Raw genomic sequence first — 25,032 nt, forward strand, 5'->3', positions numbered from 1 at the left:
ACCAATGAGGCCTTTGAGAAAAGCTGACCACACAGATCTTGTAAACACCCCAGCACATTTTAATTGTAGTCAGAATGCAGAGGCCAATATTAAATTGGTTTCTTTAAAAAAAAAAAAAATTAACAGCCCAAAGGATACAATGTATTTTAAAATACTCTAAAACACTGTTTTCAATGATACTTTCTAATTCTTTGAATAATCTCTAAATTCTCAAAAGAAAAATTTATCAGCAGTGTCTTTCTTAATATTTGTGATTTGGAAGGAAAAAATCCATTATTAAGTTAAGATTGTTGAGTATTTATTTTGTTATTCTCAGCTGCACATAATTGTTATTTAAAAAGCACTTTGAGGCACAGTTCAGTCTGTTGGCTTTGAGCCTGCAGAATTTTTTTCAAGTCCAGTGAAAGCTCCAATGCTCTTTGCAGTAATCAAAGCAAAAATTTTTGGGTTTTTTTACACTTTCAGAATGTGTTCATCATAGTTTTTCTAACACTATAAAATGCATTGATTTTATTGCTGCAAACAATAGAGTCTGTATCTGTACAATCATGCTTTCTAATGTTCACACTTTGGTGTATTTCAATGGGTTACTTGCCAAGAACATACATATTCTATGTACATTTAAACAAATTCTTAATCCTGTGCTTCCTTCAAAGGAAGCTGAAATAAATGTACCTCTGGTAGAAAAATTCAGCTTTTCTAGTATCAAAAAACATATAATTAAAATTTTTGTGTGAGCCGCAAATGGACTCATCACTTGGGCCTAACACAAGTATATCTAGGCAAAAGAGGACAAATGCCTTGTAAGAGAAAGTAATTACACACGTATAAGAGTAACATGACAGCTATTTTGGAAACAATCCCTGTGAACTTCCTAACTTTTATACTCTCAAATTCACAACCATTTATTGTACGTATTTTCCTCTTTTAAAACAACATTTAAAAATCTACAGTCAGGCATTAATGCTTTCTTTTTGACACTACATTGAGTATGATTACAATAATCAACTCAAATTCTATTAGATTATTAACAATCAATGTTATACAAGGTCATAAAATACACATGTAATAAATGTAATGATCTCGGGTGTTGTTAATATTAACACTTAACACAACTCTGCCCTGTAAAGTATCCCCTATGTAAATCAGATACCTGGAAATTTTTCAACTGATGCTAAATTATTCCCTTTGTGTCCTGTTGTGAAACCAGGTGCTTTCTACGTATTGCTGCAAGTTTAAATGTTGATTATATTTATTAGAAACTTTTCTCCCCCCCAAAATAAGCACTAAATTATCCCCACAGAAGTGTCTCACCTGGAGTCTGTTTCAAATAATCGCTCCTGGAGGCTAAAACACCTTTCTTGCTCCTTATCCCCGCCCCCTCCCTCCACCATAAAGAACTTGCTTTTTAACTTTTTAAATTCTTGTGATCAAAAATGCGTAATCTACTTTGCTTCTTATTTTTCCCCCCCAAAGAATCATTTTTGTTCTCCAACTCCGTCGAAATACAAAGGCAAAGTTAAAAACTTTGGACAATATTTGAGTTTTTTAAGTTATGGATAGCTGAGCCAGGAATCACTTCTAATAAAACCCTTGCCGGTCCTACCTGTATTTTATTAAGATAACTGCCTGATATGTGAAGACTCTTTCATTAAAACCACAGAGATGTCATAAGCACAGCAGCACAAAACTTGTGTCCGTTTGCTTTGGTGGGGGGGGGGGAGGGTCGTTATTTGCAGCGGCATATACAATTCCAATAATTCTGTCAAATGTTTGCGGATAATTTATGAATCCCTCAATTATGGAAGTACAGGAGGACCACACGCGCACTGTACGCATGAACATGTGTGTACACACAGACACACACACACGCAGGAAGGAATCCACTGCCATATTCCAGGACTGACAATGAAAAAGGAAAAATAAACAAGAATTATGTAACTTGAGGTCTACAGCCTCACTCACAAAAGGGCAACGCTGGGAGGTTAAGCTGTTTGAGTACAAAAACCCCCCAAACCAGAAAAAAACACAACCAGTTGCTCTAAATGGGAGCTTCCCGCAGGCTTTCGCGCTGAGCGAGGAGCAAGGGAGGCGTAGTTTTCGGGGGGTGGGGGGGGAGCGGGGGCCGGAATCCCCACCTCTCCCTCCACTCCCCCCCAGGGGGTCTTTCCAGGAACGCTCCGGCGGAGCCCCGCAGGAGCTGGTGACGGACCTAGGTGAGCACCGAGGGGAAGAGAAAGCGCCGAGCGCGTCCACAAAGCGCCCGGGGCCGCCCCTCTCCCCGAGGCGCGGCAGCTCGCGCGGCTGGCCCAGAAGGAAGGGCTGGACGGAAGCCACGGCGCCGGGAACGGCAGGGGCGGCGGGCGACGGACGGTGGGCGGCTAGGCGCGCTGGCCGAGGCGCGAGCCGGGGAGGCGGCCGGGGAGGCCCCGGGCCGGGAGGCCCGCAGCCCGCGCCGCCGCCCGGAGCCGCGTGCGCGCGCGGCCGCATCAGCTGAGCGCGCGGCGCGTGTCACGTGGTGCGCGTGTCGAAGGTCACGGCGCGCTCACAATGGAGCTCTCGGAGTATGTGCAGAAAGGCTTCCAGATGCTGGCCGATCCTGGCTCCTTCGACTCCAACGCCTTCACGCTTCTCCTCCGGGCGGCTTTCCAGAGCCTGCTGGACGCCCAGGCGGACGAGGCCGTGTTAGGTAAGCCGCTCGGCTCTGAGCTAGATCGGCCTGGGTGGAGGGGCGCTCGGAGAAGAGGAGCGAGACCGAGCGAGAGGGGGAAAACCCCGGGAAGAGGAAGTCTCCGGGCTTTGCCCTTCGCTCCGGACGGAGTGTGGGGATGTGAACCCGGAGCGGACCCTGACCATTGTTCTGTCCCCAGTTGGCACCTGCACACAGCCGGCTACACGTTTCTGGTCTGATTTCTCCTCCCAGTCTCTTTGTTCCTTTGTAAAGCCCGTGTTCGAGGCTTGTTTGTGGCCTAAACATCTAAGGTCTGCAGCCTGGTCTGAGGCAAAGGCTAGTTGACACTTGGACTTCATCAGGGTAGCTCCCTGCAATTCAAGCGTTCAGTGCTAGGCTGGCAAAGGTTTTAAAGGCTCTGTTTCCAAAGAATTACTAGGTCACATAGTGTTGACATTTTCCAATCTAGAGAATACCCCAAGCCCCTGTGATCACTGCAGCACCCCAGTGAAGTATGTTTTGCACAGGTCCCACGCCTAGAACTTTAAAATATGGTGCATAATGTTTTGTTCCGCACCAGTTACCAGGAGACGAGTCTCTTTCAAGTGGTCCGGTCAGTGATTGCGAGTGCCGTGTCTGTATGGATTGAAAGCGTATTTTAAGACATCGCTTTTAGATAATTTTCTTAAATATAAATATCCCAACAATTCAAATTTTGTTTTTTCAGTAGTTTCATGATCTAAACCCTTGTACAAAAAGTATGAAAGTGGAAGTTCTTTAAACGAAAATAGTAACCACCACCTGGGTTAATCTCAAAAAAAAAAAAAAAAAGGATAGCTGTCAAAATCGGAAAATATTTTGAAAGTTGTATTTTATATTCTGAACCCGTGTCCCGCTCTTGATGTGTTAATGTCCTTGGAGCCAGTTATCCTAAAATTAATCCATTTTAGAGGGACAGTTTATTCATTCTTAAGTTTACACCATGTAAAATATTTGTCTTCTTATTTTCCTCTGAATATACTGCATCCAGCGTTGTGTTGACCACTTTTTAGTTATTTTTTTTTTCCTTTGGGGTTGTACAGTTGTAAAAAAAAACCACACACAGTGAAAAAGTAAGGCAAAATAAAAGAAGGCAATTGAGACCGGTAACAGAATTATTGATGTATGCTCATTATTGTTTTCCATTGACCTTGTTGTTCATCTCATTTACTTATAATTGCCAGTCTTTAGAGTTGAATTCTTTTTGTTATCTTGTTAAAGGGGATTTTACCCAAATTAAAATACCCATTTTAGAAACATGACTATAAAGAATTTATTATCACAGCCATCACTAGCAATTAATTTATTTTAGATCACGCAGACTTGAAACATATCGACCCTGTGGTTTTAAAACATTGTCACACAGCAGCTGCAACTTACATACTGGAGGCAGGAAAGCAAAGAGCTGACAAGTCAACTCTAAGGTACAGGATTTATTTAAATATTCCTTTGTTTTCAAATAGTATCCCTAAGAGTCCAATTTCACTTTTTAAACTTTGGCTTTTCTCCCCCCCTCTAGCACTTATCTAGAAGACTGTAAATTTGATAGAGAGCGAATAGAACTGTTTTGCACGGAATATCAGGTTACTTATTTAAAGTTTTTTAAATTAATAGTTACTATTTTTCTTCTCTTTGCAAAGATGTGTTTTCTTTCTTTCTTTTCCCCCTCCAGAATAATAAGAATTCCCTAGAAATCCTACTGGGAAGGTAGGTACTGTATAAGGTGTCAAGCTGAGCCACTTTTCACTTGCAGGTATGAATGGAGAGTCTGGTGTGAAACAAAACAGGGCAAAAAGACAGGGATCTTGACCAAAAGAAAAGGGGCCAAAGGGCAAGTGAAACTATTGAAGTTAAGCTAATGTTTTTTTTTAAAGGTAAAGTTTATTGAGATAATTTTTTCAATGCTCTCTGACTCTTCAGAACTTGAAAATAAGGTTTAACAATTTTTGAATTCAGAGGAGATTGAAATTGTGTGTGTGTGAGGTGGGGAGGTAGACACCATTCTTGGTAGAGAGAAATACTCAAAAGTCTTTCTGTAGATATTATGTACAAAATTATCATTGTATTTTTTAGTATAGGCAGATCTCTTCCTCATATAACTGATGTTTCTTGGCGTTTGGAATATCAGATAAAGGTAAAGTTGGACAAACTGTTTTCTGGGGGGATTTAAGGAACTTGAAAAAAAAAAAAAGACTGAAGTGTATGTGTTGTGCTCTTTCAGACCAATCAACTTCATAAGATGTACAGACCTGCATATTTGGTGACCTTAAATGTAGAGGTATTTACACATATGCCTTGTCTAAAATTTAAATGTGTAATGAAATTTAAAATGCCCTTGATTTACATAAACAGCGTTGTGTTTTTTTTTTTTCTTCCATAGAACACTGATTCCCGATCCCACCCAGAGATTAGTTTTAGTTGCAACATGGAACAATTACAGGTACAGTATTAGGATCTGTGAATATGCCTGTTGGTTTATAGATGCTTGAGAGTTATGCTTAAGGAAAGTTCAAAAGAAAAACTAACCATCTGTCAGGAGACAGTGAAGGTTGGTTAAGGATTGAATGGGAAAGGGCTTCAAAAGCAGTATTTTAAAGTAGGCTTCACTTTTGAAACTAAGACCTTCCTAACAGAATTGGTTTATATTTGCTGTTCCCTCTGGTTAAGAACAATTTCTGAATTGTAGTGTTGAGTGTGAATTCCTTCTATTGGGATTAGTTTGATCCAATAAGACAAAGCAAAATTAAGGGCATGTCTTTGAAAATGCCTTCTTTACTTTCAGGAATTAAACTTTCAAACAATCTTTAAATGGTTTTAAATGACTTTTTATAAAGAGGAAGTATACATAAAGTTCTAAAACTCTTTCATATTGCCAATGTAAGACTGGAAACGTTCAAAACTACGTTGATTCCTGGACATGGTAACGAATTTATTTCTTGCCACTTAAAACAATGAAGAGCATTACTTGAAATTGTGATGAATTTTGAATTTTTCAAAAGGCATCTCCTGTGGAATTGTTTTAATGCAACCATTAATCAAACTTGAAACTTTCTCAGAAAGTGTGAATACAGCGTAATTTTTGTTAGGTAACTGGAGAAATTTAGTTCTGACCTATCTTGCCTGTTGAGAGGATTCGGTTAGAAATTGTATTTCAAATGTGAGGGGAGAGTGGCCCATTTGAAGATGAGCTATTTCAGAGGGGAACCTTCTTTTGATCGATAGTGGCTTGCCAAAGGTTAAAACCCTCGTGAATTTTAAACTCGTTTAGAAAGTGCCCCGACTTTTTTTCTTGCATCTTCCTCAAACTTGGATACTTGTGTCTTGTGTTTTATCCTAAAAACGTGGCATTATAAACGTCTTTTAGGACTTGGTGGGGAAACTTAAAGATGCTTCGAAAAGTCTGGAAAGAGCAACTCAGTTGTAACTTGGGAAAGTTAACGATCCGCCCGGGTGTCGAGGAAGACCAGGAACGCCTCGTCGTCGACCGAACCACCGTTTGTGCGAGCTGGATGTCCTTGTCTTAAGTAGAAAAAACAAAACAAAACAAAACGTTGCCTTTGGATTTATGCCGCTCGTCCATTTTGACACTTTTTTAACACGTGTAAAAGAGTTGAGGGAAATTCTGCCTATTTCAGACATCTTTAGCATAAACTGTACATTGATCCCATTTGGTCTTTTTCAAGTCTCACAAGAGGAAGTAGACAGTATTACACTCCGAATAAATAAGTTGTTCCCACAAAAAGAGTGGTGAGAGTTTGTTTGGATTTGAGTTGGTGTTAATTATTACTTTGCAGACATACATACGATTAGCGTTAACTTTTAACGATCGCCTTTTCTCCGGATTAAAGTTAAACACGGTGGGAAAGGATGCGATCTCCGGGGTTTGTGGAAGACCCCGTTTCGGGACTTGGGGAGCGGACGTGGTCGCCCCGCGGCGGGAGCGGGCCGGTCCCGTTACCTGAGCCGGGGCGGGGGCGGGAGGGGGGGGGGCGCTGGCGCGCAGTCGGACCCTCGCCCGCGGGGCTCCCGAGGCCCGGCCCGGCCAGCCCCCCGCGCGGAGCCCCTGGCCGGAGCGAGCCGCTGCCCGCGCGCGCGCCCCGCCTCGGCCGCCGGCGGGCGGGGAAGGGGGCCGGCGCGGCCGCGGGAAGACAGGGGCGGGCGCTGTTGTTTCCGCGAGCCCAACTCGGGCGCAGGTTCCGCGCCGCGGCGCCGGAGTCTGGGCCGCAGCCCGTGGGGCTGGCGGGGCCGGGCCGGGCCGGGCCGGGGGAGGTGGCCCGGCGCTTTCCTTGGCGGGAGCCAGGGGACGTGTGCGCCGCGGGTGGAGGCGGGCGGCAGAAAGAAAGAAATAACGGGGGGGTGGGTGGGGGGGTTGGGGTGAGCTGAGCTGCGTGCGGGGCCGAAGCGATGCCCGCGCCGGGAGCAGGGTGGCGCGTGTGGCGCTGTGGAGAAATGTCTCCGCAGCCGCGCCAGCGCCGCCGCCGCCGCCGCGCTGAGCGAGGGGGAGGGGGCCGGGTCGCGCCGCTCGGAGGGGAGGGGGCGGCCGCGGGCCCGACTACACCGACACTAATTCCCAGGCCGCCCTTAAGGAATGAGGGGAGCACGTGACCCGGTGGGGGGGCGGCGGGGGGAGGGGGCGGGCGGACTCTGAGCCATTTTGGAGCCGGTGTCAGTTTCCACTCTGCCTTCAGCGGTGCATTTTTTTTTTCCACCCTCCCCTCCCCCCTCCTCATCCTTCCTCCCCTCCCCCCGCCTCTCCGCACGCACACACACGGCGCCCCCCACTCGCCCTCCTCCCCCCACAGCAACTATGAAATAATAATCGTAGTATTAAAGGCAGAGATCGGGGCGAGACAATGGGGATGTTGGCGAGGGAGCCCCGATCCGGATTAGAAACACCTCCCAGCCCCGCAGAATAATACTGATCGCGCCCCCTCCGCGCGCTCCCTCCCCCGAGTGCGGAGCGGGAGGAGGCGGCGGCGGCCGAGGAGGAGGAGGAGGAGGAGGAGGCCCAGGAGGAGGAGGCGTTGGAGGCCGAGGAGGAGGAGGAGGAGGAGGAGGAGGAGGAGGCCGCGGAGGAGGAGGAGGCCGAGGCGGAGGAGGAGGAGGAGGAGGCCGGGCTCGGGAGGCAGCATGAGCCGAGCGCGGCGGCCGCGGCTCCTCTCGGCTGCGCTCGTTGCCCATTGACAGCGGCGTCTGCAGCTCGCTTCAAGATGGCCGCTTGGCTCACATTCATTTTCTGCTGAACGACTTTTAACTTTCATTGTCTTTTCCGCCCGCTTCGATCGCCTCTCGCCGGCTGCTTTTTCCGGGTACGTAGGAGGCGAGGCGCCTCCGGGACGGGGCCGGGGGGCGGCGGGGGCCGCGCGCGGGGCTCGGGCCGGCCGCGGGTGGATGGGGAGCGGCCCCCGCGCGCCCCCCCCCCCCGCGCCTCTCCCGCGCCGGCCGGGAGGGCGCTGACAGCGTGGGCGCCGAGCCCCGCGCCGCCGCCGCCGCCCGCCGGCCCCGCGCGCCGCCCGCCGGCCCCGCGCGCCGCCCGCGCCCGCGAGCGCGCGCGCCCGCCGCCGCCCGCCGACTCCCGCGGCGCCGGGACCGACCCGCAGCCCGCGCCGCGCCGCCGCCGCCGCCGCCGCCGCCGCCGCCAGCCGGGCTCGGCGCCGCTCCAGCCGCCGCCCGCTCCAGCCCCGGACGCGCCGCGCGCGGCCCCACGTTTTAGTTCCTTTCTCCCCCGAGCGCCCCTCTACACCCTCGCGACGCACATGGCCCCCGAGAAGAACACTTCTATTTCCAGCCTCTGCGGCTCTCCCCGCCACGGCGCCCTTTGTTGAGAGGTAGATTTGGATGAAACGGGGACGGGCTCCTGAAATCGGGAGCTGCTCGGGTCAAGTGGCTTCCCTCTTCTCCCGAAGAAAGGGCTTTGGAGGGGTTTGAACGTCCAGAGAACGCCCTCATCTTATAGGGACGGGTTGCGTGGGGGGCAGCGACCCCGCCGAGGTGGATGTTAAACTGGAGAGAGCCCGAACAAAAATGTTATTAACTTAAGTTGGAGGGACACTTGTGTGAAATTGGATGGCTTGTAAGATGGCGGTTCCCAGTTGTTTCCAAGGTCTCCTGCATTTGTGTTTAAAATGGTAAAGTTTTCAAGGTGTGATTTGTTGGGAGTCTTCGATGAGTTCTCGAAACATTACTTGGGACGCGCGCACTGGGAAGTGGGCATTTCGAATTTGGAGCTTTTTTTGGGGTGATGATGGTGGCTGGACGTTAGTCTTGCAAGAGGTTTCCTTTCTTCTTTTCGCCCCCCTCCTTCTTTTTCTCTCTCCCCCCCCCCTCCCGCCCCCCACCTCGGTCACTGCAATTTTTCTCTCAGCCTCTCCTATGGGATGCACTTGGAACCGTGACTTAAGTCCACTACGTTTTATAGGTTTTGCTGAATGTCAGCATAGGTCATGTGGTGAAGAGATGCTTTGGAAAAGGAGCACCAAAAAGTTGACTACGTGTGTTTACACAGCCTTTTGGGTTTGACAGCGATAGAGGATGGTGTTTTCCCCCAGAAATTTACAGTTAATAATTGGAAGTAAACAAGTAGAGAGACTTTGATCATTTCCAATTGCAATAAAAGGATTTAGTGGGCTTAGTGGTCACGGTCCAATATTTAAAAGAGAAGCATGTATTTAACCCCTTCTCTTAAAGTAGGCAAAATTCTGGGCATATTTCTCCAAATCCTACTGTAGGTGGGTGGTACCTAGAATGTTGTGAGTGGTTCTGCATATATTTCATAGGAACCTTAACCCCCAAGTTCTGGAAACCCATTATGAGCTACAATAAAGACTTGAAAGTTAAGGATGCAAATCGTTGACAGTATATACTTCATGTGACTATGTTAGTATTTGAATTTTATTTTAAGTAGATTGGTCAGAATCCCTTAGATATTGGGTTCATGAGCAGATTTATAAACTTTTAAGTATCTGAGTTCATTCCCATACGTTTACCCCAGAGTGCAAAGGTGTTTGAAATTACTTACCTGTGCAAATTACATGCATAGTAACAGTGTCTTTGAAGCCATATAAAAGTCATTGCGTGTGCATGTGGATACACACACGTGCTTTTGTAAGAAAATTGAGTATTTAATTGTACTTGATAAATCCATTAATACTCTACCAGCAAGTTCCGGGATGGATGGGTGTTAAGTACCCAACTCGGCAAAGCTCTCCCTCAGAGTCAAGTTAACCCAAACTTTACCCATACTTCTGGGCTGTGAACCCCAACTGGGGTTTTGGAGTTCATTTGCATTTCTTAGATTGCAATAGTCAAGCTGATTGTTAACATAAGAGCTTGCTTCTGTTTTGCTTCATTTTGACATGGTGTTAGGCCTCCCAACTAAACTGACAGCCCCCACTGAGTATGGTACAAAGGCAGGTTTTAACTATTGAGTATTTCTACTACTGTGTGGTGCATTTTTTGCTTGCCTGCCTGGCAGTTTCTGTATTGGAACCTAGGAGGCTTTCATTTCTAAGGTGCAAGGGATTGTTTGTTTCCTAAACCTATCAAGCATGTCAAACATTTTGGAAGTCATCATTACATTGCCAGTACTCTCAAGTGGTATACAAAGATAAAGAACTGATTTTTATGTAAGTAATGAAGTGATATTTACTGGCATTATAAATGGCGATAGGACTGTGGCCAAACCAGGTGATTGTGACTTACCTGTTAAAAGCCAACCAGCAGATTTCCCTCCACTGAGGTTGAACTGTTCTGTATGTTAGTATTTGTGTTTGGTGCTTTCTGTACAGCAGAGAAATAAAGGCATCTGTTTTTATTGAAGTCCCTTCTCAAACTTCATGTTCGGTGACATTAGTGTGATATGCTATCACAAGGAGACCTAAGTATCACCTTGTTATCTTTCTAGGAAAGGTCCTGTGGTTTCACAAGGAGAGTTTGCTTTAAGAATTAAGGTTTGTCTTTAATCAAGTACAATGGATTTAAATATTGCTACTCTTTTGGGACAGTGCTCCACCCACAACTCCTCTACAACCCCAATTAGATTTATTTTAACAACATGTTGACAATATTCTTGTAAACAAGTAATCCAAAGATAACTGAGGAATCACACATGAAGTTTTCTGGTTGAAGTCACTGGTTGCTACTGTGATCACTTTCATAAAAGAGGCTTTGTTTTGTTTTTGCCTTTTTTTTTTTTTTTTTTTTTTTTAGTACTCTAAAGCTGTTAGTTTCAGCCATTGAGGTATGTTGATTGGTATTTCCTTCTTCTGCATTAAAATTCCCTAGGAATTAAAACCTCAGATGCATCTTCAAGTTTCACAAGTTCCTAGATTTCTATTCAGAGCAGTTTTGAGAATGTACTCCACACAGGTCTAGAAACGTGGTCCTATTTTAGGTTCTGAAATGAATGAAGTGGGGGTAAGAAATATATTTTTCAAGAGCACTACACGAATAATTGACTTTCCTGATTGTCCGCTGGTATATTGTTGCTGACAATTCCCCACCGTGACTTTTCTGTAATATATGGTATCTTTTGGGAATATTATTTCATCGTGTGGGGATTTGTATGGAGGTTAGGCTGAGAAAATGACATTTGTTTTTCTCTCCTATCGTTGCTCTGGGTTGACAAGGTGTTGATTTAGCGTTGGGAATGGGCTGGTCACATGATTCTTTACATATTGTCACTACCGTACCGATTAAAGTAGTTTTTCTTGCCTCCAGCATAGTTCAAATAAAACACACGGCTTTGCCCCCTCCTTGTCTTCTTGTGGTACAGATTTCACTTTTTAGCCTTAGCAAAACTTTGTATCGCTAATCTAATCTGCAGGAGAACTTCATATTAGAGAAGAAAGCTTTAAAGAGGTTCAGTTCAATAAACATCTCTGCAATTTGAGCCCTGACGATTTTGGGCTAAGTGCACAGTTGGCAATTCTCAAATGATCCCTTCGTGAAATTTTTGACCTAGTGATTGCTAACAGGAGAGACCGAGTCAAGATCTGAAAGAAGTTCTTCGCACCGAGTCGACTTGGAAAGAGGCCCCCAAGAGTGTCCGAAATGGCCGGGAGTTCGGTTTGCATTTTTCCTCCACCACTCGCGCGCTCCGGGGGCCCCCCAGGCTGCCCGCCGGGTTGCCGCGGGCTGGGCTCCTGCTCCCCAGCGCCGCGGGCCTCGTGGGGCTGCCCCACCCCCGAGCCGCGCCGCCCGCACCCCACCCCGCCCCCGCGCCAGCCCCGCCCCCGCGCCGCGCCGGCCCCTCCCCCGCGCCCGCCGCCGCCTCCGCCCCGCCGCCCAGCCGCCCCGCACGCCTGCCGAAGCTCCGGGCTCGGCCCGGCTCCGCGCGGAGTTGCAGCGGTGGCCGGATGCCAAGTGTAAGTGTAAGTTGCTATGGAAACCCCGACAGAGGCGAGTTCCGAATCCGGAGCGAGACGGAGCCGCGGGCGCCGCCGGATCCGCCCCTCGCATCCCGGCCCCCGGGCGTCCGCGCGCTCAGGCCCCAGCCCGAGGCCGACTGGAGGTGCTTCTGCGGCCCCAGCACCCAGCTCCGGAAATGCCAGGGATGCAGATAGGGCAGAATTTGTTTTCCCTTTGTATCGCGTGAAAACGTGCCAGGTTCTGGTTGCTGGAACCGCCTAAAACAACAAGAACCCCTGGGAAGCCAGGGCATGCTCACGGATTTTCAGCTGAAGATCCATAAGGAAGTTTTACAATAAATTTGGAGACCTGGAACAAGCCCTGGCGGTTGGTAAATATCTGCGGGGACTGTGTGGCGTCTGCAGCAGCCTTGGGGCTGCTAGGCTAGAGGACAAATGGAAGAAAGAGACCCGAATACTCTCAGCTCCCAGCCCCCACCCCGGACCTTTTCTTCTCCCTCCTGGAATGACCTGAGGGACCAGAAGTTATTTTAGTTGAATCCTCTTTCATCATTTCACTGTAATTGATTTAGGTCTGATTAGTGAATTCCTTCTGTAGAAAACGTTGGGACAGCCCAGCTGTACAGTCTTAAACGAGTTTTATGAACTCCACAGCACTTCAGAGTGTACGGTTACTAGAAGTTGGGACATAATCTCGTTTCTCTTTCTGTGGATTATAGCCAATATTTCTGTGTCTTGCAGGATCTTTTATCAAGCAGAAATGCATCGAACAACCAGAATCAAGATCACTGAGCTAAATCCCCACCTAATGTGTGTGCTTTGTGGAGGGTACTTCATTGATGCCACAACCATAATAGAATGTCTACATTCCTGTAAGTACAAAGTTTTAGACCTTTTTTAGTGTCATGTGTATTTCACATTTCTTTCTGATGTTTGAAAACTATAACAATTCCCTCAGTCCTTGAGAATGTTGGTACAAAGTGATGGAGTTGTTTTCTACTCTTGGATTTGGTGAATTTTTGTTAATGCGTATTTTAAACATTTTATAAGTACAAGTATGCAATGGACAAGTGTTCTCAGGATATTGATGAAGTTTATTTAATTGGAAATACCTTTTGGCGTTGAGCATTTTCTTACTACTAGTTTTCCATTTTTGACCCTGATTTTCATGCTTAGCATCTAATCTCTAAACTTACAAAACTTCATTTTTCTACGTCTAGTCTGTAAAACATGTATTGTACGTTACTTGGAGACCAGCAAGTATTGTCCTATCTGTGATGTCCAAGTTCACAAAACCAGACCACTACTGAATATAAGGTAAGAAAATGTTTAAAATTAGTCTGTAATTGTTACTGGAATCGCATAATTTAGTGAAGGCTATCTTGTTTTATTTCTTCACACAAAATTTACCCTTGAACCTTCACCTGATGTGTATGCTTTGTGGAGGTTGCTCATTTCTTGCCATTTTAATGATGACTAACTTTAGACAAAGTTGAGAACTGTTCAAGTGGATTTTAAGGTTTTTATTTACCCATCTTTAAAAATCCGAATTCGTTCTCCATTTCTGCATTGCTTTATTGACTTTATGACAAGCAGGAATGAGTGTGTTTAAAGTACTTCCATTCTTTTCTCTTTATTCTCTTTCCTATTAGCTAATTTAATAACTTGAAAGGCACACTTCTCTTGACTCCATGAAATGTGAAGAATTAATGAATATAAAATAAAAGTATTTTTCTATTGATTGAAGAGTACTACTACCTAAAGAAATTTTATTCTCATAATTGTTATCTTACTGATGGAGACTCTCACAATCAAGTAAAATACTATAGGAGAAAGAAAACGAAGAATGTATAGTAACTGATATGAGCATCTAAGGTTTTTGCCATTATAATTAAGAATTTACTTTTCTAATTCTTGTTCAGGTCAGATAAAACTCTCCAAGATATTGTATACAAATTAGTTCCAGGGCTTTTCAAAAGTGAGTAACTTGGTTACAAATGAGTTTTTACAAAGTATTTATCTGTTTTATCTACTATAACAAATGTTTAAGACTTTCTTTTTCCTCCTCTAGATGAAATGAAAAGAAGAAGGGATTTTTATGCAGCTCATCCTTCAGCTGATGGTAAAATCTTTAGAAGGGAAAAGACATTTTATTTGGAGGGAGAACTTATTATTCAGTAATTTATTAAAATTGAGTTTAATTTGAAGTACCACTTCCATCTTCCTACGTAATATTTTAATTACATATTTAATTTTCTAAAATTGAGTTTCAAAATGTCTTCATAGCTGCCAATGGCTCTAACGAAGATAGAGGAGAAGTTGCAGATGAAGATAAAAGAATTATAACTGATGATGAGATAATAAGCTTATCCATTGAATTCTTCGACCAGAACAGGTAAATTTCATAGGAAATGGGTTTTATGCTAATCCTTTCATGGGTACATTGTTCCACTAATAAAGTTATGTTTCTTAGATTGGATCGGAAAGTAAACAAAGACAAGGAGAAACCTAAGGAGGAGGTATGTTTCATGTCACAAAAACCTATAGAAGAAACAGCATTTGGCTTCTAGATTTTATGAGGGTGTATGCTGTGCTTTAGAATATGCTAGGGCCAGATGATGCTGTCAAATGGGAGAAAATGATCATATTTGATGTTTAAGAGTGATTTATATCTGATAGTAACTAGATAGAATTTATTTTGTATGTAGTTACTATTCTTACAGAATGCTTTAAAGAATTAATGCTTAATGCTTTGTTTTATTTAAAGTTTTCTTACTATGTCAGGAATCTGTTTATTTAGTATCAATAATAGTAAACTCAAAGTGTAGTTGAAAATATAGTCAGTCTCAGCTTTGGTATTCATACCTTTTATCATATTGAGGCAATCTAATTAAAACTTTTTTCTTAGCTGAAAAGAATTTTAAGAAACAACCTTTCTAACTGTATTCTTAGGTGAATGATAAGAGATATTTACGTTGCCCAGCAGCAATGACTGTGATGCACCTAAGAAAGTTTCTCAGAAGTAAAATGGACATACCTAATACTTTCCAGGTATCTGCCTTATAGTCTTGGTGCATTTAATGTGGATTTTTTTAAATACAGGACTTAATTGGAACTATCTCTTAAAGTGTTTAGTCTGAATTTTGTTTTATGCTATGAATATAAATTCCTTCATAATTTCAGGAAATATTTCTCCTCTTTTCCTTTTAAAGTTTCAAGGGGGAGTCTTTCTTTGTCCAAGTGTTTGGAGAGAATGTCTTTTGAGGCAGTTTTGGATTGTATTTAGATGACAAAGAAAATCTGGATTTACCTTTGTTCTTTATGGTACTTAATAATTGAAGTATCATTTTTCAATAGATCGATGTCATGTATGAAGAGGAACCTTTAAAGGATTACTATACACTAATGGATATTGCCTACATTTACACCTGGAGAAGGGTAAGTAGCATATCTAATACTTGAAGATTATTGCGGTAAACCGTATTTAAAGAGGACTGATTTTTTTTTTTTTTTCCTTTTAACTTTGTAGAATGGTCCGCTTCCTTTGAAATACAGAGTTCGACCTACTTGTAAAAGAATGAAGATCAGTCACCAGAGAGATGGACTGACAAATGCTGGAGAACTGGAAAGTGACTCTGGGAGTGACAAGGCCAACAGCCCAGCAGGAGGTATCCCCTCCACCTCTTCTTGTTTGCCTAGCCCCAGCACTCCAGTTCAGTCTCCTCACCCTCAGTTTCCTCACATTTCCAGTACTATGAACGGAACCAGCAGCAGCCCCAGCGGTAACCACCAATCTTCCTTTGCCAATAGACCTCGAAAATCGTCAGTAAATGGGTCGTCAGCAACTTCTTCTGGTTGATACCTGAGACTGTTAAGGAAAAAAAAAATTTTAAGTCCCTGATTTATATAGATATCTTCATGCCATTACAGCTTTAGAGATGCTAATACATGTGACTATCGTCCAATTTGCTTTCTTTTGTAGTGACATTAAATTTGGCTATAAAAGATGGACTAGATGTGGTATTCATATGGACGTTAATCGAAAAGAAAGATTGTTCCTACAAATTGGTTTCTGAGAAGGCAGGCAAGATGTTTTCCTGTGTGTTAGGAAAGATGGGAGATGGTTTCTGTAACCACGGTTCGGATTTGAAAATACTCTGCAGTGGATATAAACATTGGGCCATAGTTTGTTAATCTCAACTAACGCCTACATTACATTCTCCTTGATTGTTCTTGTTATTATGCTGTTTTGTGAACCTGTAGAAAAACAAGTGCTTTTTATCTTGAAATTCAACAAATGGAAAGAATATGCATAGAATAATGCATTCTATGTAGCCATGTCACTGTGAATAACGACTTCTTGCATATTTAGCCATTTTGATTCCTGTTTGATTTTTACTTCTCTGTTGCTACACAAAACCGATCAAAGGAAAGTAAACTTCAGTTTTACAATCTGTATGCCTAAAAGCGGGTACTACCGTTTATTTTACTGACTTGTTTAAATGATTCGCTTTTGTAAGAATCAGATGGCATTATGCTTGTTGTACAATGCCATATTGGTATATGACATAACAGGAAACAGTATTGTATGATATATTTATAAATACTATAAAGAAAATATTGTGTTTCATGCATTCAGAAATGGTTGTTAAAATTCTCCCAACTGGTTCGACCTTTGCAGATACCCTCTGTTTGAGCCTTATCAGCATAGAATATTTTTAATGTGGATTTCTCATTCTAAATTCTGTTTCATTGGAAGCAATTGGCAAATTATAATACTGATTTTCTCTAGTGATACACATTTACTTTTTAAATTGTTGCAGTAAAGAAAAACTTTTAACTAAGGAATTTGGAAATAGTGTCTTCATTTCCTATTGCTTTTGATGGAATGAATGTGTCTTTAAAATGCGTATCCATCACTATAATTCTAAAACAAATTTTTAAGTAAACCAGGAAATTGCTGGAAGAAGGCATTTTATCTGAAATTATTTTAATATGTTGGATAGCAGGAATTTCAAAGTTAAGAGTTGCATTTACAGCTATGAACAATGACATATGTCCTCTCTCTATTGTCTTGAAATAGAAGCAATTTATTTTTAGCTTCTCCAGGTATTAATTTTTAAACAGAGTGAACATGTTGAATTTAAAATATGAATAATCCCAACAGTTTTCAGTTTGTGTTTTGCTTTGGTCGAACTTGGTGTGTGTTCATCACCCATCAGTTATTTGTGAGGGTGTTTATTCTATATGAATATCGTTTCATGTTTGTATGGGAAAATTGTAGCTAAACATTTCATTGTCCCCAGTCTGCAAAAGAAGCACAATTCTATTGCTTTGTCTTGCTTATAGTCATTAAATCATTACTTTTACATATATTGCTGTTATTTCTGCTTTCTTTAAAGATACAGTAAATGAAGTTTTATGAAACCACGAAATACATATATTTTTATTTTGACCTAAATTTGTACAGTCCCATTGTAAGTGTTGTTTCTAATTATAGATGTAAAATTAAATTTCATTTGTAATGGGGAAATTCCAATAAAAAGGATATTCATTTAGAAAATAGCTAAGACTTTAATAAAATTTGATATGAAAAGCACAATGTGCAGAAGTTTTGGAAACCCTATTGTGGATTACAACAGGTAAAAAAACTAAAGAGAATCAATTGCTGTCTTAAATAGTGATGTTGCTAAGAAGTACATGCTTTGTTGTATAATAGCTTGAAAGCCCAGTTGAAAGATGTATCTGTTTATTTACTCTACAATCTTTGAAGTAAAAGTTACCCATGTTTGCCAATTTTGGTGAATTTAACTCATTTTTCTAGGCTTCTCAAGTTTTTCATGATGTTATCTAAGAAAGCAAAGTTAGTTAATGGAAATTGCAAATGATATTTTTACTTTGGATGATCATGTATATAAAGAATGAAAAAATATTTTTCAAAGACTAAAAAAACTTCAAATGCTAGTGGACCTGTCGCTTGACTTACACAAAATCAAGTTGTGAACTCAACACAGAACCCAAAGACTTTACATCTCAACCTTTTTATGATGGACTTATTTTTGGAATTCCTTATTAAAATATCAGATATTGCATTTATGGCTTCCTTAACACTGTTTTACCATTCTTGAAAACATGCATTTATTTTGCTTGAAAGGATTTTCCCCCCCATTCCCTTTGAAAATTGCTTAAGCGTTAAAGGGTATTTCAACTAAAATGTCTCTGTCTTTTAATAAAACAGAAGATTACGTTTTGCATTCCCCCATAACCAGCTTTCACAGTTCTGACAATTAAGATTGAAAACTTTTGCTAAGCTACCACTTTAAAACATTTCAATCTTACAACCCATATCAAAACTGCTAACTTTGTGACTCTAAGCAGTAAAAGGGGGTACGTGAAAAGTCGGATTTAAGTTTGGCTTTTGTTTCTGTAAAAGTATCCTAGGATTCTATACCAAAAAGTTAGTGCTAACAAAGTATTCCACAGAAAATGCCTAAATTGATTTCACAGATTTTAGCTTAAATGCAAAAAGAGAATGAGGCTGGCTTACTACTGTTGTGTAAATAGCGATCTATCTTGCTTTACACATGCATACCACTTTGCAAGTACTTTTTGCTTTTAAAATTGCCGGCCGTTAATTGCACTGAGTCGGGGAGGGCAGGGGGGGTGGAAAGCTGCCCTTCGGTTGACTTAACCTACCAACCATATTGCTTCGTTTCAATATTCGTACGGGCAAATGTTAGCATTTCTGGAGGTACAATGCGACATACAGAGTAAGCTCGCAGGGGCTTCCCCACGTCCTTCTCCTCTTACTCTTTTCCTAATAGTTTGGCATTGGAGTTTCAGAAGACACGTGGTATAGGCCTATCAAGATAAAGTTTCGTGAAATCAACATAGAACCCATGTGAAATACTACTTTCCAATGGCCAACAAGAAAAGAAAAAAAAAAATTTTTTTTAATACCTAAGGCAATCTTTTGAGGGGATGGAAGTTTAATTTTAGAAAAAATCTGCACATGGGACCCAGTCTCTTAGAATCTTGGGATGATGGAAGTGGGTCTTTTTTCTTTTTTTCATTTCTTTTCTAGTTTAAAGGTTTGGTAAATATGTATGTTTTTCTCATTGCCCCTGGAATGATTGTTGGGAATTCTGATTTAGTCTAGTGCTTCTAAGAAATGGGGGCTACATCATATTCTGAAATACTAGGATTGTTTCCCTCATACAGTCCTCCTCACACTTTATCCACAGCTAAGGTTTGATGAAATTACATTTAAGATGATCCTATTTAACAACAGTATGTACTTCCAAGACACCTGATGTGCAAAGAGAGCAGAAGGCAGCTTCAACAGAAAGCTTTTGGGTTAGAGAGCGTCATTTCACTTGAGGATGTTTCTTCAAGTATAAGATGAATAGCACAACAGGTGACTGTGTCTAAGATCGCTCTAAAAACATTCTGACTCCTCCCAAATAAAACCTTGTATTAAACTGGGACCACGATTCAGATAGACGAGCCCTTTACAAGGAAGAGAAAGTATCACATATTAGAACCTCCTAGTAAGTCAGATTTGGGAAATACCCCCGCGAATACCTTGAGCCTGTGGGTCTCCTTGCAAATCTCAAGATCGCCCAGTTTTGATTATGAAAGTCTCCGAAAATGTTTACACAGTCGAGTGTTTCCTGTTTCCGCAGTTAATTTTTTTTAACGTTTTTTTCTTCTTTTGGTTCTTGAAACGGATTTCCTTTATTTGCACCAGTTTCTTTTTCTTAGTGTGCAATTTCTAGAGGTCTCACATGAAGACTTCACTCTCAACCTCGTCTTCATCAAGTCGACGACATCAAAAGTCATTTATCACTGCAAAGGCTATTCTAGGATCCTTTTGAATTTTCTGAATAAGTTCAAGTGCATGTGGAAGACTCATCCCGAAATCTCATTTAACCCTCCAAATAAATAGTAAGCATTCAATAGAACTCCCAATGAGTTAAATTATTCCCATTATTCTCTTAAAATATACCTTCCAGACACTGTGAGAAGGAACTTTCAAAAATAGCAGGTGTCGTCCCCTTGGAGTCACCTACATTTCAGGAAAACGATGACTTCTTGCTCTGATTGTTGGGTCATCATAAAATCCAAACTTCACAGAATACATGATTTCAAGGTCGGTGCCTGTTTGGTGCTCTCAGTTCTGTCCCTCCAACTTAGCCAGAACTCAGATCGAGAGCAGAGACTTGGAAGACTCGGACCAGGGTCCTCGGGAAACGCGTCGAAAATTGGGATGGAAGGAATGAGGACGTTACCGAGATGGATAAAGATGTTACTGGAGATAGAGAAATCTGTCCAGGAACTTACAGTGTCTGGTCTCCATGCCCCCCAACAGTGGAAGACACTCAAGCAAAGCCGAAGACAGGAGCGCAGTGCGCCGCTCGGAAGAAAAAGCGGGGGCGAGGGTGATTAGGCTGGAAAGAGCAACGGCTTTAAAAAAAAAAAAAAAAAAGAAAGAAAGAAAAAGAAAGACAAGAAAGAAATGGCTTCTTATATTCTGGTGCCCGGTGGCAAAGGCACAGGACGACCGCCTGGAGAAAAACGACCTCCCCTTCCCGGCCGCGCTGTCTTCCCGGTCAGGGAGCCTTTACCAACAGGACACGTTAAGGAGGAAACCGCCATGCTCCCCGTCCTTAATTTTTAACCGGCCGCTCTCGGAGGAGCGTTCAGAGCTACCGTGCAGCCCGCGGTTGCCACGGCGCCGCGGGGGCTCCGCCAGGCCCTGCGCGTGAGCCAGGGCCGCGGGGCGCCGGGAGGCCATTTTGCGCGTGCGCCGCTCGCCTCGCGCCGCCCTGGGTTCGGCAGACTCGGATCCCGCCAAATTTGAAAGCAAGATTCTCAGGCCCTGCGGGCTCGGGAGGTGACGAAAGGAAGTCGTCCCTGCAAAGTGGGAACCCGCGGCAAGGGGAGGCGACGGCGGGGTGCGCGTGGCCTCCCAGGGCGGCCACCTTCCTGCCGAAGGCTTGCCCACCGGGCGAGACATCAGCAGGTCTGCCCGTCCGCGGAGGCACGGCGACCGGCCCCCGGGCCTCGAGCTCAGCGCGGGTAGGAAACGGACCCACGTCCGGGGAGGCTGCAAAGCCCACCGACGCGCATTCTTGCGGTGCCGTTCCAGATAGCCGCCTCGCTTTGCCCCCGACTCCTCCTCCGGCTTCAAATCCTATGCCCTTTCTCCTTCAAAAACGAGGGGTCCTTGCAGTTTGAGATTTCTTCGGATAGACTGCAAACTGAATTATTAAGAAAGCACAGCGTTGCCCTCTCGAAGGTCCCCCCAGGCCGCGCTTCGAGGGCGGTTGACTGGAAAGGCCGATGGGAGAGGGTCCGCCAGCTGAGCTCGCTTATTGGGAAGAACGGCTCCAATCCCCTGGGAAGGACATTTAGCCGGGTGGCAGTGTCAAAGAGGGGGTGGCTTCGCGACAGGAATCTCAAGATCCGGGAAAAGGCCCACACCTGGAGACCCACAGGCGACGCCCAAATAGGTCTCGGGGCCAGGCGCACCCGAGAGGTTTGGCAGCCTCACGCCAGCGGGCGGGGCGGCTGGCGGTCCGAGGCAGGGGAGGTCGCCTCCGAAAGACGCGGGGACGCCGCCGGTTTCCGACAGAGCCTGCGCCTGCCGGGTCCCCAGGGTGGCGACGCTCATCTGGCCTGGCACTCCCACTGGCACCCAAAATCCGGGAGAGAAAGGAACGGCGGGGGAAGGGGAGTCGGGGGGGGGGGGACGGCGGCGAAGTGAAAGCGGCCTAAAATGGGCGACGCCGGGCGAGTCCTCTTTATCAGCGCAGCAGACTGCAGGAGCCGCCATTTGGTGGCGGATTTTGGTATTTCAGTAGCACGTTGTGCCCAACGTCACAACTGGCTTGTCTACGTGGCAGGGTCATTTTTACGCCGCGGTTTTCAAACGTTCAAAATTCCCCCCTAGCCTTCCCCCCTGGGGGGCGTTGAACCCCCTCCCCCACTCCCGGCGGACCGCTCGGCTCGCCCCCTCGACCCCCGGGGCGGCGGACGTCTCCTCCGGGCGACGGCGGCCTCCACCCGCGCGCAAAGGCCGGGGTGGAGCGTGACGGGGCCCGGCGCACACCGAAAGGGGGGGAGGGGTTCTCCCCGTTTTTCAGAGACTGGGGCGACTGCGGGCGCCCGCAGCTCTCCTCCCTCCCCAGCGCGGAGAATCCCGCGGCCTTGCGGGCGTGACGGGCATGGTCTGGTCGCCGGCCCGTACCCCTGCCCCGGCCTCCCGCCTCACACCTCTCGGGCGGGAGGAGCCTCGGCCTAGCGGGAAGGAACCCACCCGACGAGAGGCGGCTCCTCTGGGACCCCGCACTGGCGCTTCCAGCCCTGCCCGGAGCACCTTCGGGGACCGGGAAAGCTGGACAAATCTGTAGGGCGCCAGGCGGCCCTGGTGTCCCGCCCAGGGTCGCCGGGCCTTCGAGGGTTTCCATTCAAAAGCCCCCGAAGCGTGAGGTGCCTACCGAGAGGAGAACAAAGGGCCGGGGGCTGAACGCGCGGCGAGTCCGCGCGCGCGGCAGCCCTTGGCTCGGCCCGGCTCGGAGTCGGGGGCGCGAGCAGGACTGGCTCCCCGCCTGGACCCGGGCCGGCGGGCGCTCCGCCGAGTCCGCGGCCCCCGCCTCCCCGGCCGACTGAATGAACCCAGTCTTCGAGCCGGAGCTGCCATGTTGCGTTCACAGAGGGCGCCAGTAATTTGACGCTTGCGAGGCGGCGACACCCCCAACGGAAGAGTCCTTCGGCCCTTCGTGCCGCACAGCTGCGGTCAAAGCCCGAAGGGACCGCGGGGGCGCGGGCGGGAGCGAGAGAGCCCGGTGGGCCGCCGAGCCGGCGTGGCCGCTGCGCCGCAGCCGCTTCCCCTCGCCACCTTCCTTCCAGGGGCTGCGGGGCTGCGCGCGAGGCAGAGGCTCGGTTGCCACTAGCAACCACACGACGGCGATTTGCAGCCAGGGCCGCCGCAGCCGCCGCTGGTTCGGCTGCCTCCTCTCCCACTTCGGGGTCGAGCATTTGCAACTCCGGGGGCTGCCCTCGTCGACATGCCTCGCCCCCGCCCCGGGTCCTCAGCCTCCGGGACCCTCAGCTCCTCTCGGAAGCCTGCTCCCCGGCTTGGCCCTGCCCCCACCACAGACAATAGGGGCGGCTTGGAGAGCACGCTGCGGCGCGCGCCTCGCTGAACAGGCACCTGAGCCCCCGAGATAGGGGCGCTCTGCTGAGTCCCAGCCCCAGGTGCCCTGGTCTCCAACTTGAGCCGACACGCTTTGCCAGTGGGCCGGTGCAACAGAAAGCTTTTCTTGACATCAGAAATAAGGACGGTGGTGAAGAAAGAGGTCAAGGCAAGACGCCCACTCCCTTTCTGGCAACGTGGACACAAAGAAGAGCTTCTGGTTGCATCTGCTCTCGGTAACGGTGGCTTTCCTCTGGGTGAGAGCCACAGGAAAACGTTACAACCTTCCGTCTTCTTGGACTACCACGAATATTTTGCGTTTGCGCCAACATTACAGCCAAATACTCGTTCTTGTCACGCATAAGCGGATGGAACATTTCCCCGTCCCCCCCCCCCCTTCATTTCATTTCATTTCATTTCATTTCATTTCATTTGATGAACCACATCAGCCCTTGGCAGTGTAGACTGAGTGGTCTGATGCAGAAAGAAAATGATTGACCTTAACCCTCAGGAATCTTTCTGCCTTTTCTAATAACTGTGGTTCTAGGACCCTGATTTAAATTCAACAGAACCTTGTTAGTGTTTTATACAGGTTTTTACTGAAGAAAAATCGGCAAAGTATCCAGCATAATCTTTCACTTAGCTAATAGGGTAACTTGGGAAATACGTGCATTGCCAAATTTCTTCACTCTGGAAAACTGTCCCTGCTTTAAATAGCCATTAAATTAGTTCTTCAAGGATGAAAATGTCACGTAAATCACAGATATGCTGAAATTTCTAAGTTTAAAGCACCTAGAGGACAACACCTGTCTTGTAAGTCTTTGTGTGCTCCAGAGTCCTTTTAACATAGCTCAACAAATATTTAAGTTTCTAGAGGATCCCAGAAGTTCAACAACCCTTGCTTTAAAAAAAAAAAAATATATATATATATATATATATATATATATATATATATACACGTATATGTATATATAGATAGATAGATAGATACCTACTATACAGCTTGGGTACCTTTAATGAAATCAGTGAAAAGCTAAACATTTTCCAAGTTAGTGGAAACCAGATATTCTCATTCATGCATGTTTTTACCTAATTTTATTTCAAGTCTGGTCGATTGTGCTAAAATTATCTGACAGATGTTTCCAGAATTCTAAGAACAATGATAAATTGTATATAAGAACTTGTAACTTTGCTATTTTCCCACTAAAGGTGTCTGAAAATTGGTTTAAATAGCCATATGGAAGATGAAATTTTAAAGTGCCTTTCATACTTTCATACAGCACAGGCAAGACATTAGCTTCCTGCACAGTTCAACAGGAACATTAAAGGGGCTAGTATTGGATGTTGCAAATCTACCAAGGCAATGCATCTTGAAATATCCTTTTTCATTTAAGTCAGCTTTAAAACACAGTGAAAGCAGCTAATATGTCTTAATTAATCATATCTGATGGTAAACTCAAATCAACACGCATCCTAAAATGACTCTTAGGTATGATATTTTAAAAGGGGTTCACTTTCAAGCTTCACAAAATGTCAAGTTCATTAAATAAGGCAGTTTACTTCAAAGAAGAAAGTTAGCACTACTTGGTTCCTGGAGGCAACATAATGACCTGTAGCTTGCCCAAACACCCCACCACCACCTTAAAAATAGGAAAGCAAGGCTTTAGTGAAAAGTTCCCTTCTACGGTCTTTCAAGAAAGAAAAGCTCCAACAACTTGCTTTGGACCAAGTTAAAGAGATTATCTCCCTTTTTC

General features: G+C 45.2%; 2 protein-coding genes across 6 annotated transcripts; both read left to right on the forward strand.

The window, feature by feature from the left end:
- Window positions 1-2,502: 2,502 nt before the first annotated feature.
- Window positions 2,503-6,452, forward strand: COMMD3 (COMM domain containing 3). The gene is made up of 8 exons (XM_043564333.1): window positions 2,503-2,689; window positions 4,023-4,134; window positions 4,230-4,293; window positions 4,383-4,417; window positions 4,784-4,844; window positions 4,932-4,988; window positions 5,091-5,150; window positions 6,075-6,452. The coding sequence occupies exons 1-8, from the start codon at window positions 2,551-2,553 to the stop codon at window positions 6,132-6,134; spliced, it is 588 nt and encodes a 195-aa protein (XP_043420268.1). The 5' UTR covers window positions 2,503-2,550; the 3' UTR covers window positions 6,135-6,452.
- Window positions 6,453-7,687: 1,235 nt separating this feature from the next.
- BMI1 (BMI1 proto-oncogene, polycomb ring finger) lies at window positions 7,688-17,874 on the forward strand. Of its 5 annotated transcripts, none has more exons than XM_043564327.1 (10): window positions 7,688-8,019; window positions 12,820-12,950; window positions 13,299-13,395; window positions 14,001-14,056; window positions 14,150-14,200; window positions 14,365-14,473; window positions 14,552-14,597; window positions 15,031-15,129; window positions 15,436-15,516; window positions 15,608-17,874. In XM_043564327.1, exons 2-10 carry the CDS (start codon window positions 12,839-12,841, stop codon window positions 15,935-15,937), a joined length of 981 nt encoding a protein of 326 aa, XP_043420262.1. In that variant the 5' UTR covers window positions 7,688-8,019; window positions 12,820-12,838; the 3' UTR covers window positions 15,938-17,874. The 5 variants fall into 5 exon arrangements, with proteins under 5 accessions (XP_043420262.1, XP_043420264.1, XP_043420266.1 ...); XM_043564329.1 differs by lacking the exon at window positions 7,688-8,019 and adding an exon at window positions 8,315-8,538; XM_043564331.1 differs by lacking the exon at window positions 7,688-8,019 and adding an exon at window positions 11,969-12,081.
- The last annotated feature ends 7,158 nt before the right edge of the window (window positions 17,875-25,032 follow it).

This window comes from Prionailurus bengalensis, chromosome B4 (genome assembly GCF_016509475.1).
Source record: "Prionailurus bengalensis isolate Pbe53 chromosome B4, Fcat_Pben_1.1_paternal_pri, whole genome shotgun sequence".
Classification (NCBI taxonomy): Eukaryota; Metazoa; Chordata; class Mammalia; order Carnivora; family Felidae; genus Prionailurus; species Prionailurus bengalensis.